Source organism: Maniola jurtina, chromosome Z (genome assembly GCF_905333055.1).
Source record: "Maniola jurtina chromosome Z, ilManJurt1.1, whole genome shotgun sequence".
NCBI classification, from domain to species: Eukaryota; Metazoa; Arthropoda; class Insecta; order Lepidoptera; family Nymphalidae; genus Maniola; species Maniola jurtina.
In genome coordinates, this window is record NC_060058.1 from 9,097,217 (window position 1) to 9,113,556 (window position 16,340).

Genomic DNA, 16,340 nt, shown 5'->3' on the forward strand with positions numbered 1-16,340 from the left:
ATTTGTTTAAAAAAAACTGTTAAAAGTACAAACTACTACAAAAAGCATATTATTAATACAATCGAAGATTCCACGTTTTTTATAATTTACTTACATGACTAAAAAAGCGTGCGTTTGATTCGCTCCAGCAATGCGTGGGACAGCACTGCAATTACCTATACAATATGGCATAATATTACCTATAAATATTTCAAAAAGTAGGAATTGTTGATATTTAAAAAGAGCAACCTCCGAGTTTATAGCTGGTTTTTCTCAGTAACATTATGCATTACGAAATAGTGGTAAGTAAATTCTTTTGAGGAGGATTCTTCAAAAGCATCTACCACTATTAAAAGTTTGTTTGATATTTTTTTCTATATCTGTAATTCCTTGTTACGTTGTGCTATTTATTTATACATAGGTGTAAAGGGTTAATTTTGCTAATCCTTTTACTATTTACTTGAATATTTATTGACTGTTTTAAGCTTTAGTTTTACACTAGCCGATGCCCGCGACTTCGGCCGCATGGATTTAGGTATTTCGAAATCCCGTGGGAACTCTTTGATTTGCCGGGATAAAAAGTAGCCTATGTGCTAATCCAGGATATTATCTACCTCCATTCCAAATTTCAGCCAAATCCGTCCAGTAGTTTTTGCGTGAAGGAGTAACAAACACACACACACACACACACACACACACACACACACACACATACACACACACACACACACACAAACACACACACACACACACACACACATACACACAAACTTTCGAATTTATAATTAGCGTGATGTGATGGATTCGCTTTATTTCGTGACCATGTCCGCTCGAATTTAGCTTTGTAAATCCCGTAGTTTCGTAGGGTGAAAAGTAGCAGGTAGTAGTAGTAATACCCCTTAGTCCTAGTGTTCAGTACTTTCGTTAGGTATAATAGAAATACCTTTTTCCTATTTCCTATTTCCTAGCACAAAACAGTCAATTTTCCAAATTTTTATTTTATATTTATATATGTAGTATTTTACAGTTTTTTTAGTATTTTATTGCAATCAGTCAGGGTTTACAATGTGGCCGCTTAGAAAATTAGAACGCCGCTAAAACCGGCAACACTAGGCACCCTAGGTAAAGGTTATCTTGGACCTAGCCAGCGACCAGGCCGCCCTACATCGGAGTGCGTTCCTCAGTCTGGTAAACGACAGTCTTCTTATTCTTAACATCTTGCATAGTCAAAAATCTATTGCTCTCGATAATCTTTGTGACCGTTCAGAACATAGCCGCATTTTGATGCGTAGAACTTAAACAAGTATCAGCGGGATGTAGTGGGTGAGCAAATTGGAGCTCGTTTATTGGCCGGTTGAACTTGCCACGTGGTTTAGAGGGGCCATAAAAATTACTAAAAGACTGTAGGTACCTCACTAAAAAGTCGTGAAAATGGGATCAGCCGTTTTGAAAATTGTTAAAAGATTGCTAAAAAACTGTGGGACCCCGCTGAGAAAGTCTCGTGAAAATTGGATTAGCCGTTTTGAAAATTGCTAAAAGATTGCTAAAAGACTATAGGTGCTTCGCTAAAAAGTCGTGAAAATGGGATTAGCCGTTGTGAATGTTAAAAACTGTAGGAATCTCGCTGAGAAAGTCTTGTGAAAATTGGATTAGCCGTTTCGAAAATTATCGTGATCAAACAGACATATGGTTAAACAAACGCTTAAAATATGGATGTTTGTGCTTTGACAGTCGTAATTAATAAATAAATATTCATATGAACTTAATAATAAGAGGTAGTTATTTCTTAATTATAGACACATAATATTATTTACATGCACCCAAATAGTATACATACATAGATAAAGATTTTATATGTAGATAAAATGTAAATGATATAGCTTGGTCATGCCTTAGTTTATAATATTTTTATGCTTATTTACCCAACTATACAAATTTTTGTAACGAAATCTCTACATTTAGAATTTGTTATATGAAACGTAATTAAGTGCGTCAGCGTTAAGTTATGATAAATTTTCCGAAAATTGACTTAAAATATTAATGAGCAAACTCATACCTAATGAGTGCATTTCTATCTTTATAAAGTACTAGCTGATGTCCGCGACTTTGTCTGTGTAGATTTAGGTTTTTCAAATCCCATGGGAGCTCTTTAAAGGAGATAAAAAGTAGCCTATATTACTTTCCAGGTCTTTAACTAGGTATAAGTAGGTATGCGCAAAAAAATCTCAGCGATAAGTTGCTCCGTTGCAGCGCGATTGAAGGACAAACCAAAAAAACCAATAAGCCAACAAACAAACACACTTTCGCATTTATAATGACTTCGTTCCCGTGGATATAGGTTTTTAAAAATCCCGTGGGAACTCATTGATTTTCCGGGATAAAATTAGCCTATATCTAACTCCATTTCACAGCTAAATCTGTCCAGTAGTTTTTGCGTGATAAGAGTAACAAACATACATACAAACTTTCACGTTTATAATACGTATATTAGTGGGATTACGATATGTGGTGTCAGGGATTGGACGGCAAGTTCATTCGCTAAATATCATCACGTGTTCACAATAGGTAAGGTAAATACGTTATGTAGATAAATAACTAATCAAGTAACACAGTCATAGTTGAATAATTTTATATTATCTACTAATAATAAATATATATACATAAAAGTTAACTTAAAATAACCATATAGGTATAATAACTAGCGAAATGCCCGCGTGAAGGGTTATTTTTTTTTAAATCTTGGGTTGATTTTCTGAGTTACCGTTACCGTGGTGCCGAGGTAATATACGAGTACAATCAAAGAAATAGAAAGAAGGAAAATTATTTATTCGAAGCAGTACATATAATTTCAGTACACAATAAAGATACATCGTATTTATGCATCAAACTATTGTTAAGTGTAGCCTACAGCCTTAAACGGGTGAACAGATTTTTTGATTTCCCTGGATAAAAAGTAAGCCATGTGCTTCCTCAGGAAGAAAGCTACCTACGTGCTAAGTCTCACCAAGATCAGTTTAGCGGCTGAGACGTCAAAAGTTAACAAACAGACAGACAGAATATATGGACTTACAATCAGCAGATCCTCAAGGTTTAGTGGCTAGAATACTGAACTTCACATCTGTTAGGTCAATTTTTTTCGCATAAAATGTTGCCTATGTCACCCGGACCTTTACGACGAATCGATTGACACCTCATTCATCAAAATCGCTCCAGTAGTTTAGGCACTACGGTGGAACATACAGAATCTGGACACATACATACACACATACATACATACATACATACATAGACTGCTAAAATCATAACCCTTCCTTTTTGCTTTGCCGCAGTCGTAGTCGGGTAAAAAGAAATGATTTGGTAATACCGGTGAGTTCTTAGTGGCAGTACATTTTCAGGACATTTTCCGTGTTCACGAAGTAACTTACCTACGTGTACCCAATTTGGGATGAGGTAGGCGACAGATAAAATCTACGCACGTGTTATGATATTATGATAAAGAACATCTTTGCACAATAGAAATACCTACTATGTATTCATACTGACGTATGAAACAAAGATTAAGAATACAGAATACCGACTTCCAAAAAGGAGGTTTTTTTTTTATTTATAATCTTCTTAAATATGGTAAGTTTATGTGTTTAAGTGATCACAGTCAGTAAAAGTTTATGCATTAACATAACACAGTGGTGCTATTTTGGATGTACAGTAAAGTTGTGCACATTATGTAATTTTTTTTGTATTTTTTTTACTGAGAAGCTTTTTTACTTAGTTTTCATACCAGTGTTAATATAAGGCCTCAATATACAGTCGGAAATCTTAATTTTTTTTAACAGTTCCTATATTGTCTAGTTTTCTAATGACTACTCTTTTTTATAAACATAAATACTCCCATTTTATTTGAGGAAAGCTATAAATTTAAATCACAGGCACATCAGGTAAAAGCGCGCGTCATCAATTCATTCTAATTTAGTTATGCGGTGTCTAAAATTATGGTCCTAATAATAAATCAGTTCAAGTTTCCCCTACCACGCCAACGCGAAAGTGTTTCAGTTTTGTCGCACGATATTTGTTCATAGTCGACCATAGATACATCCTTCCCTACAAAAAGCTGTACATAAAAGAGATGCATTTTGTAATAATTGGTTATTTTAACAAAACAAAATGGCCAATTCTCTTGTACACAATCTCTAAATGTATATGTTCTAAACTAAAATGACAGCTCTCAATGTATTGCTATCCAATACTCTTATTGCTCACTTTGGTAAAGATAGTACTAGATTTAGACCATACAATTTAGTTTAGAGATTTGTGTTCATCAGAATAAGCCACAATGACCTTATAAAATACGTAAGTAGTCCCAAATCTATTATAGAAATGATAATATAACATAAAATTTTTGTTACCAACAATATAGGCAGTCCAAGCCGGGGCCACAAGCGTAAAGGGAGAAATCCGAAAACCGTGAATTTGTGGTTACATCAGAAAAAAATTACAACAACAATGTACAAAGTTTTATTTCTTGTACGATGGTACGGAACCCTTCGTGTATGGATCCGCCTCATACTTGACTAGTTTTTTAAATAACTTGCAAAAATATTGTCTTCGGTGAGTTTCTCTGGGTGCATCCTGACTAAGCAATACAATTTTTTTTTCTCTTAGTAAGGCCGTGGCGTTTTGAACGATTGGCAGGCAATACTGTGACGAGTAAAGGACGTAACCTCAGACGCTCAGTGTTAATTAATGGCAACGCCGCCGTCTATAGGTGACGCCCTATTAATCTTACAGCAAGGCATCCCACCGGGTACCGCATTAGTTCCGACTGGTGTTTTATTTAAAGTCTTTATGAATCGGAATGTTTCAACTAAGGATAGGTTAGATAGACAACAATACCCTGCCTACCATTTTATTTATAAAACATCTACAATCTACATATGTATATATCTTTTTAATAAAACGCTTTACCCTAAGTGACTCACAGAAAACTTACAACGCAAACCGCTGAATCAAAGTATTTTGAAAAATTTGCACCCCGTATTCAAACAGGGGTCAAAGTTCAACGGTTGAACTAATCAGTTAAACTAGTGGGAACGAGCGAAATTGTAACAAAAAACCTCGACTAAAAGCTGGCTGGCTGGCTTTCACGTTAGGAAATCTAAATTTTGAATATAGACTACCGAGATAAAATAAACGTATTCGTAATTACGATTTTCTGAAATTTTCAAAATTTAAAAGCCTTTCATCAAAAATATAGAGTATTGTGATGTTTTTCAGATAACAACCATATAAAATTTAGTGTTTTTAATCCCCGACCCAAAAAGAGGGCATCGTAGCTTCTAAACTAATGAACCGATTTTAATTTAGTTTTTTTCGTTTGAAAGGTAGCTTGCTCGAGAATGTTCTAAGCTATAATCCAAGAAAATCGGTTCAGCCGTTTGAAAGTTACCAGCTCTTTTCTAGTTACTGTAACCTTCACTTGTGGGGAGTGTTATACACTTTTAATTGGCACTTGTGGCTTTTAAAGTCGTTTACAAAATAATTGAGAATACATACTTAGTTATCAGACCCTGGTCTAGGGTCCGGAAGAGGCTCGCCTAGCACCGGGAAGTATAGAGTGCACGCGAGGAGGCCTATGTCCAACAATGGGTAAATGTGAGCTAACAAAGAAGAACCTAGAATGTGGAATACCCTTCCAGCTTCCGTTTTTCCGGCTAGCTATAATATTGGTACCTTCAAAAAATGAATGCATAGGCACCTTCTGAGCAAGCGCGCTCTACCTTAGGCTGCGTCATCTCCCGTTTGGTGTGATTGTAGCCAATCACAAGACTAAACAAAAATATTTATTCTAAAATAAATATTTTTGTGTAGGCTCTTACTTAGTAGTTAAAAACGACTAAAACCAGCTGTTTTAGTCGGAAATATTTACACACCTCGCCATCACAAATCGCATTTTTAACATAACACCTTTCCACAAGATATAAAGTTTAATGGCGCTATAGTGATCGTTATTAACATGTTAACAAGTGAACGCTGCGCCTAGACGATAATAAGGTGCCTTAGATCAAAGCGCACGAACATGGTACAAAATGAAGATATTTTTACACAGCAGGGGAGTAATATATATTAATGTCGAACATTAAATTGATACAGCGCTTAAAATTTTTATAATTAGCAGTAATTAGTATCACAAATGCACCTTTAGCTACCATAAAATCTATATTTGTTTTTTGGACCTTATTCCCTTCGCAGTAAAGGCTGGATTGTATCTATTGATCGGGTCACGCTCGTCTGCTTTATATTCCTCGTGTGTAAGTCGTCTGAAAGACGATTGGTTATTGCGTGGACATACTGAATTGTCTTTTTGCCGTTGCGAAGCCAGTTCCAAGGAGAATGATGGTTTCCTAACAATGCGGTTGTTTCTTTTAAAGGATTGTCATGGTTTATTAAGGATACGATACCACCAACCGTTGGATCTCTGATAGGAAATAAAATATTAAACTGCATTTTTAGCGATTTGTAGGTATATAACTATATACTACTAAATTACAAAATACTCTTCTAAGGCTGACAACAGGTCTGACAGTTGTGGTTACTTTATGGTTAGCATTAAATGTTGATGATCGTGAATAAAAAGCAAAGTGCGTTGCACAAATTCATTCATTCCTCCATGGTTAAGATTAACCAAAAAAAATATCCAAACTTAGCAAATCCTGACTTGTGCAAACCATTTATGCTTTAATTGGCGGTTTAAGTTTAACCGTAACCGCAACGTAATTTTTACAGCCTGTCATGTTCTTATTTCAAAAAAAAATCAGATCTCTCGTTGGTCGTTTCTTCATTGCTGAAGATCGCGGTCCTGGGGAGATCCTGCTCTTAAACAGATTGTTTTCATCACTTCTGCTGGTGCCAATTTTGCACGTGTTGGACTATTTCAGCTGGTCAGAGCACCTCTTTTGCCCTCTGTGATGCCCGTGATTATAAGATTTCTATAAACTTTTTAGATAGGTATATAATAATAAAGTCTACACATTTAATATGTAGTCATTAACAACATGTCTAGGTGCAGTTAGGTATTAATTGTTAAGAGCACGTTCTAATCTTAGTCAAATGTTGATCATTGATTTATGATTTTGCAAAGTTTTTTTATGTTCCGTGTGCAATATTTTGCTCGTTCTTTAATTATGTACAGGAATATTGTTACAATCACCTGTCGGCAACGAGAACTCTATGCGCGTAAATAAAACGTTGATATGTCATTGCGAGCTGAATACTAAGCAGCTACTTATATAAACACTAGATAGTATGTTTTACTGTAGATATTTGCACATGGTGGTTATTTACAGTTGAATAGTATAGGATTGGCTACCTATCAATTTAATGTGTAGGTCTGTGGATTTCGTACCCTGAACGGAAACTATCTCTGTACCAAATTGCGTCAAAATCGTTTCTGCTGGTATCTGCTAGCAGGCAGACAGACAGAAACACCTTCGCATTTATAATATTAATATGCATTTATCGTTTTGAGATGAACTTTTACTGTATGAACTTGAAATTTTCGGAACCATTGCTTAGTGCTTCAACGAAATCGATATTTTCAAAAACAATACACCTGAGTTAATATGCGGTTACGCGGCATCGGGGTATCGCGATTATAGCCGGTGAATAGGCGTGTTACATTCGTTTGGCGTGACACATTATTAACAAATAAAGCCTGCCGCTCGCTATTGTTGGAGGCAGCGTGACAAATCGACGGGTTTCTTGCGTGAAACGCGCACCGTCCCGTGGTATCGCACCTACGGCCACCATGAGAAAAACAATTTTTTCGGGTCGATTCTCTTAGCCTTCATAGTAGACACAATAAAGAAAATGATATTTTCTATGATGGGTCCATCAACGACGACTCATGACATCTATAGTGCCTATAGTTCGGTTTGGTTGCGCAAATCGTAATAAGTCGATTTGCGTCGTAGTTATTACAAGAAAAATAGAACATCGTAGGTGTAAAAAATTGAAGTTTATTTACTAACTAGCCGGTGCTCGCGACTTCGCCCGCGTGGATTTATATGGAGCTTATGTGCTAATCCAGGGTATAATCTATCTCCATTCCAAATTTCAGCCAAATCCGCCTAGTAGTTTTTGCGTGAAGGAGTAACAAACATACATACACACATACACACAAACTGTCGCCTTTATAATACATATTATTGTGATGGGATGAAATTTTCAACACATAAAAAAATAACAAAGAGATTAGGGTGCCCTCAAATCGCACGATTACGATGCCCATTTTATAATTGACAACTATATACTATAAACAACTAATAAGTAGATTGTACCTAGATATTGTAAGCAGAAGTAGACCTTGTTATGATGTGTGATTTTATGATTGATTTTATCTACTCTTAAGGTGCCCACGCATTTGAACTGAACTGCAGCTGAACTGCGCGTCGCGGCAGCGCCCCGCACGATATTCTCTCCAGCCTCGACGCGCGTACGTCACTGCCGCGCGTCACCTTTAAGCTCCGGCTACACGTTCCGTCTATTGAGAGCTTACCTGCACAAGCCAGTTTGCACAGTTAAGTGCTTGCGTGTGGACGGCAAGACGGTATCCCACGCAGTTCTAAAATCTGCAAAAGATTGGACTGCGCAGTTCTCGGCCTTGCCTTACCTTGCCTAACGTAACTAAGTCATATGATTTATTGTTCATGCTCTTTAGTCATAGCACATGGAAAAAAGGACAATCCTCGATATCTAAGAATCATAGCAACCGTACTCATACTACGATAAGGGGTTACAAGGTTTCGGATACCAAATTTTTTAATTCGATGCTCGTTAGCCTAACGTGCGGTCAGGTGTAGTTTCGGATTTTTGTCGGTCGTTTATAGGCCTATACTGCTAATAATTATACTCGTTTGCTCATATAAAACTTGTATTTTTTGATATTGTTATTTATATTTGGAATCCCAATATCAGGCTCTCGTTATTTAATATAACAAAATGGAAATCAGAAATGTGTTGATACATTTAGGAACACGTTGGACTGTATATCGGGTGAATTTTATTCATATTTTTTATTCTGAAATTTTATGCTTTATCAATAATTTTTAGTTCAGTGTAGTAAATAAAGCTAAAAGAATCGTGCACTTTTTTGCTCTACGGGATATGACTAAATACAAAAGAATGATATAGTATCTAAGTATAAGCATTCTACCTACTAGTCAAATCAGCAACTTCTTATCAAACGTCAGTACACTCGCCTAGAGAATGGGAGTTTGTATGATAGGCTATAAAACGTGACGTCATAACTTTCTTTTCGTCACTTTTTGTTAAAACGATAATTTAAAATGGTTAGCACTCCTTAAACTGACGGGAAACGTGGATCTTTCAAATTTTGGAAGACCCTATATTTAATAATCACTAATAAATAATTTATGGCGATGGCCGTTGGAACCGGAAAGTCCTTGAGAAGAGACCGCGTATAAGCAAGCGCGTAGTGTGGGACGCCCTCCAGCACGATGGACCGACGAGGCTGGCGGGAAGTGGCTGGATGAGGAGGGCTGAGGACCGGGTGTGGTGGCGCTCTTAAGAGAAGGTCTATGCCCAACAGTGGACGCCAACAGGCTGGCAATGATGATGATGATGATCAATTTATTTTTGACATAGGTATCATCCCAATCGTTTCGAAAGTTAGTAACAGAGGCGATATACGATTCTATTATTCACAGCACGCTAACAAATTCTAGTCAGATAATTAAAACCGGTAAAGGGTCAAGATTCTAGATAGCGGGTTCGACTCCCGAGTGAGACATCCCCGTGTGGTCTCGATTCCACGACTCAGTCCTATCTCGATCAAACGACTCTGAATTATTTTCTAAAACTCAAACAAAATTAAAACATAGGTATGTACAGACCTCAAGTTTTGTTTTTATGTAACCACTACAGCCAAGGCTGAGGTGGTAAGGTGATTACTATATTTTATTTAATCTGTATATCAAATCTTGACAAAAGCATAATATATGTGTACAATCGAAGATATTACGTAAATGATAGAAGACCGTGGATTTGACTCGCAGCTCGCTCCAGTATCTCATGTGCAGGACTGCAATTACTTTTATATTAGGTACTTATTGTTTATCGAATCTTTGAAAAGAGTAACCGCCGCCGAATTTGTTACTGGTTCTTCTCGGTAGGAAAGGCATTCCGAACCAGCGGTTTTAATGCATATTTTGACTTCTAAAACTTTGTTAGAATAAAAATCTATCTAATGATCCGATTTCAGAAAGATGGTTCATAGTGAATTAACCTGATCAAGTTGAAAACGTAAGGAAAGTAAACTGGGGAGAGCGAATTAAGAATGGAACATGAGTAGGTACTTTATTACGCACCAAGGCACATGACCGTAAGATCCAAGAATGCTAGAGCAGAAAGCCTTTCTTCAGTGCGTCAGATGCGGCCGACTCGTGGATTAGCATTTTAAGTACTAAGATATAAATTGCATAAACCTGTGCTGGGACGTTTGCGTTTCGTGTCGATCGTCTTGTGTTATGCGATAGCCTTCAGATATCATTGTAATAGTACAAAGTGTCAGGTAGATATAACTCATGAAACAATGCAGTGGGTGATATAAAATATTGTTGTTGATGTGATGTGTGGTGCGACAACAGTGACGCATGTGCCGATCAGCTACAGAAACCTTTCGCTTCTCCCGTTGTAGGAAAGTATAGTACTTACCTACCTATGTGCAGACACATCCCCTCAACTGTTGTCCAGAACGCTTTTCTTAAGAGCCCCGTTCATGGAAGCGACAACTCGTTGGTGGGTAGAGCCTAAAATAGTGGTGTTTCTACTGATGAAGGAAACAACGTTATCTGTGCGTGTCACCCTTTCTCTCTAACCGCACCTCACCCTGAGAAAGGCAGGGGCAATGAATTTCACTTGAGATAAAAAGATTCCGACGAATTGAGAACCTCCTCCTTTTTTGAAGTCGGTTAAAAATCAATCAAAATTCAAATCGGTGCGACGCGACGTTTGGAATTACGCTGATTTTTCCCAAAAGAAAACATTCTATTATACAAACTAATTGTAATGATTATAAAGTATGGAAGTGTAACATGACGTTGTTAATTTTTTAATTTTCTAGTTTCTCATATAGTTAGTTAGTTATAAGTAGCCTCAAAATTCACCTTAAAATAGAGATTATCAAGGATCATAACTTTCAAAATAAATACAATTCGACTAATTGTATTACTTTAGAACATAGATAATAGAGAGATCCATATATCGCTTAATTTTAGGTCTATGAAAACAAATAATAGAATAATAGGCGTAACACGTTTGTATGGAGAAGCGCATAAGAAGAGCCACCTAAACGCCAATTGTTGTATTCAATCTTTAGCGCCGATAGGTATGTCGCGTTGATAAGACGCAAGGACGATTTGTTTATCCACCTACAGCTCCTCACAAAACATCTAAACCGCAAGGTTAAAATGAAGCCATCGAAACTAAGCAGTCGTGGTCGTCGGTCACGAACGATGGTATCGCCGGCCACACAGTCCGAGCGCGCACACTTAGCCCGCTCTGTAGGCACTAGGTGTTGTGCGATTATAATCTGCGACTATTTTTTATGTAAATTATTACTGTGCCAGGCTTTACGGTGCTGTTGATACACAGTATTATTATTATTACGTTTGTAGTTTTGACGTAAGTCTAATACCCAGTTGCACGATAGACAAGTGTAAATTAAAAATTTATAACACCCCCGACAAGTGAAGGTTACAGTAACTAGAAAAGAGTACGACCTAAAAATAGGGGTGTTATAAGTTTGACGTGTGTATCTGTGTATCTGTCTGTGGCATCGTAGCTCCTAAACTAATGAACCGATTTTAATTTAGTTTTTTTCTGTTTAAAAGGTGGCTTGATCGAGAGTGTTCTTAGCTATAATCCAAAAAATTCTGCTGTTTGAAAGTTATCAGCTCTTTTCTAGTTACCTTCACTTGTGGGGGTGTTATAAATTTTTAATTTACACTTGTCTATGTAGTTCAATTTTGGCCACTATGTATAGGACTTTTTAAATAAAAGCTAATCAAAAAGAATATTATTTGCGTTAGAATTCATATTATGTCTATTAATTATGACTTTTCTCGTTTTCCTAGATTGTATGGATCAAAGCGATGTGCGAGGTGCAACACGCCTATTTCCGCGTCGGAACTGGTGATGAGAGCCCGTGATCTCGTGTTCCACGTACACTGCTTCTCTTGTGCTCTATGCAGCACCAGGCTTACGAAGGGTGACACGTTCGGCATTAGAGATTCGGCTGTTTATTGCAGGTTGGTACTGAGAAGAAATGAATTACAGACTACTGGCCCATGCTCAAAAAAATTATGGGTCATATGAACCACCAGGTGACGTATATAGGACGATATAAGAGCATAAAATAATACGATTCAGCACTATGCCGTCACTTGTAAGCTGTCCAACTGAGTGCTGGTGAGAATTCAAAAGTGCAGGTAGAGTGAGTACATTTTGGTCATATATTTTTATACGGCATTTTTACCTTCGATAGATCCATGAAAAATAATAAGAATGCGCGCAGTGCCGTAAAAAAATGGTGCGCCATAAAGTCGGTAATTTTTTTGATTTTCTGACAATTTCCAAGGTGAATTTGGTCATTTCATTCTGTACGGCATTAGTTTCATACTGTTTCAATACAGCCTCTAATCCATTATTCCACAACGCCTTACAATAATCATGCGACAAGGGGAAAAAATCGAGGGTTGCAACCCCCTTTCTTTCCGTGGTCCGCGGGTGATTTGAAACAACATAAAATTAATTTATTTGGAAAGTATTTTATGCATAGATAATATTTTTTTACATGCCGTACATTTTCGTTGGTCCAAAGGTTTGCAGGGTTTGTGGATATTATATACACACCCTTTCACTTCAGTTAGACATCATAATGATTTTTTCATATTATCAATTGTTCTGTTCAAAAATATGTTAATGCCGTACAGTATCAGATGGCCAAAAAGTACTACACCCTTAAAATGGTAGCGTCATTTTCATCAGCCTAAAAGATATGGTCTGCATTAAAATGTACGGCATAATTTTTTCCTAATTTATTTATTTTAATACTATTTCAAACAAGGGAAAAGTGTAGAAAATTGCTATATTTTATTAATCTATGAATATTTAAACTTTTGCAATAATTTGAAAAATTTCAGTTTTTGTATTTCTCTATAAATTTTTTTTAGAACAGTTTCTTTTGAACGGCATTACTATATAACAATAGTATTTTACAATATCATGTTAAAAAAAAAGTTGCCGTATAGAGTCAAATGATTTTACTGCTTTAAAAATCAAGTATACCATGAAATTAAGATAATTACTGATATACATTCAAATGAACAATAATTTTTATACGGCATTATTTTTAATAGTACTTTTAAGTGCTAAATAATGTTTTGGAACCACAGCCGTACTTTTTCAAATCACCCCCCGGAACACGGAAAGAGAGGGAGTTGCAACCCTCGATTTTTCCCCTTGTCGCATGATTTTTGTACGGCGTTGCGGAATAATGGATTAGAGGCTGTATTGAAACGGTATGAAACTAATGCCGTACAGAATGAAATGACCAAATTTACCCTGGAAATTGTCAGAAAATCAAAAAATTTACCGACTTTGTGGCGCACCATTTTTTTACGGCACTGTGCGCTTTCGTACTATTTTTCATGGATCTATCGATGGTAAAAATGCCGTACAAAAATATATGACCAAAATGTACTCACTCTACCTGCACTTTTGAATTCTCACCAGCACTCAGTTGGACAGCTTACAAGTGATGGCATAGTGCTGAATCGTATTATTTTATGCTCTTATATCGTCCTATATACGTCACCTGGTGGTTCATATGACCCATAATTTTTGTGGGCATGAGCCAGTAGTCTATTACAATACCCGGCAGGAACCAATGTTCGATGTGCAATATTTCAAAGAGTAGTAATTTTTGATTAATTAGAATCAATATTTAGAAAGAGAGAAATAATGAGAAGGTGATAATTTCGTAGAGTTTTGTCTCTGTCATTGAGACCGACAAAACGTCACAGTGACAGAGACGACGCTCTACGAAGCCGAAATCTCTTTGAAAAGTTCGATATGCAATGTTTCCTTTCCTGCCAGCTGGGCGATTCAGAACACTCGATTCGGTAAGTTATCGTTCGATAAGATGTATTTTTCAATGGAAAGTACGTCTTATCGAACGGTAACTTACCGAATCGAGTGTTCTGAATCGCCCGGCAGGTATGCCTACTATAGCTAAGTGGATATCCATGATAGATACATAGGAACAACCTATCTATTTTGCCGTAATCAGCTAAACCAAACAAATCTGTATAAATAAACAATGTGATTATTATTTTTTTTGAAATAAAGTACTTTAATACATAGCAGATCGCATTTGAAGAAAGTAGATCAGTATTATATTGATTTTTAACCGGACTCAATCTGGACATCAATAATAAAACAGATTTCTTAATAAAAAGTTTAGAAAATATTTTTTGATGCCCCTTTAAGTTTATCTATTAGGTGTACGTATAAACTTCACATTTATAACTGCTATATTGATAGACCAGGTCTTCTAAAATATAAATTATGAATTTAAAGTACCTACTTAATATCCATTTTTTAGGGTTCCGTACCTCAAAAGGAAAAACGGAACCCATATAGGATGACTTTGTTGTCTGTCTGTCTGTCTGTCCGCCGTCCGTCCGTCGTGTCTGTCATAAAATCTATAGGGTACTTCCCGTTGACTTAGAATCATGAAATTTGGCAGGTAGGTAGGTATTATAGTATAAGTAAAGGCATAAATCCGAAAACCGTGAATTAGTGGTTATCTCATTAAAAAAAATATTTAAATGTGTTTCAATTTTCAAAGTAAGATAACTATACCAAGTGGGGTACCATAATAAGGAAGGGCTTTACTTTTACGTTCTAAAACAGATTCTCATTTATTTTTATACAGGATAAATTTAGATTTATCGTGCATAATGTCGAAAAAAAACCCGAGTACGGAACCTTTAGTGCGCGAGTCCGACTCGCACTTGGCCGTTTTTTTATAAGTTATAATGTTACAGGCTACATTATGAAACGATGCCGGATTACGGTCCCCACATGGCAGTACCTGGCCCCCCGCAAATGTGTCCGGGCCCCTACGCAGGGCCCCCGCCAGGCCCTCACTATCCTGCGTATCCTTCGCCTGAGTTTGGGCGAATAGAACCTGATGTTCCTAAAGGCCCCTTTTTTAACGGGGCATCTGCGCCACCACCACGACAAAAAGGTCGTCCAAGAAAAAAGAAACCAAAGGACCAAGATATCATGTCAGCCAACCTTGGTGAGTGAGCTTAATGAAATTTTGTCGCCTTGGCGAAAATTTTGATTTTTCTAAATTTTTACCATTTTTTTATATCTAATGAAGTCGTATTGTCGTACGCAATTTAAAATTTGCAACCGTGAAATGGCTTTGTTGTATATTTTCATTGATTTATATGAAATTCACATTTTTATCGTTAAAGTAATTCTTTAAATAAATATGCGTATACATTTTCCGTGTTCTTTACGAGCGCGCTGATTGTGGCTGTCATCGCAGTCCGTTTCGTGAACGAGTCCCCGCACAAATTTTGGGCTCTGTTTGCCGACAAAACGGTTACAATTTTATTAACACATTAAAGTCAAAACTGCACTTACCTCGTGAGATTAGGTATCGGAGGCAACTTCCCGTGTATGAGTTTAACAAAAAGAGGACATTTTGCCTTTTTTGAGATATCGAAACCAGTCTGTTTATCTCACCGACAGCACTCGCTCAACCGACTCTGCATGCCGTGTGAGTTTCATCTCAATTCGAAATTAGAACGTTGCGTGTTCGTATTGACCGATAAAAAAAAAGCGTGTTACTTTAAAAATATCTGAAAAAAACTTGATATGTAGGTACATTTCTATTGATAAAAAAAGTAATAAATTAAGAATTGATATTGTCTCGGCATCCATTTACTTATCAGAATTAAAATGTATTCGGTTGTTATTTTAACATTTAACCACTATGTGTTAATTTTTTCATTGTATTTGATAAAGGTAAACTTAACATAAAACCATCGTTAATTGAATAATAATTTTATACATAGTACGTTTATTGGTACCTATCTGACTAACCTATACCTTTTTTATGAAAATATCATCATCATAGTCAGCTCTTGGATGTCTTACTTTTGTAGATAGTACTAAGGTCCGTAAAGTGCGCTACCATACCACACCCGGTTCTAAGCCTCATGCGGTCACTTTCTCCCACTCTTATATTTTACTAGCCGATACCCGCG

The 16,340-nt window shown here is 36.6% G+C and overlaps 1 protein-coding gene across 1 annotated transcript in view; it reads left to right on the forward strand.

Moving 5' to 3' along the window:
- The window catches only part of LOC123880184 (protein apterous-like), a 98,158-nt gene that overhangs the window by 37,299 nt on the left and 44,519 nt on the right, over window positions 1–16,340 (forward strand). The window contains exons 3-4 of the mRNA XM_045928162.1: window positions 12,129–12,302; window positions 15,105–15,361. Coding sequence (XP_045784118.1) covers window positions 12,129–12,302; window positions 15,105–15,361 — 431 coding nt within the window. The remainder of the gene's footprint in view (window positions 1–12,128; window positions 12,303–15,104; window positions 15,362–16,340) is intronic.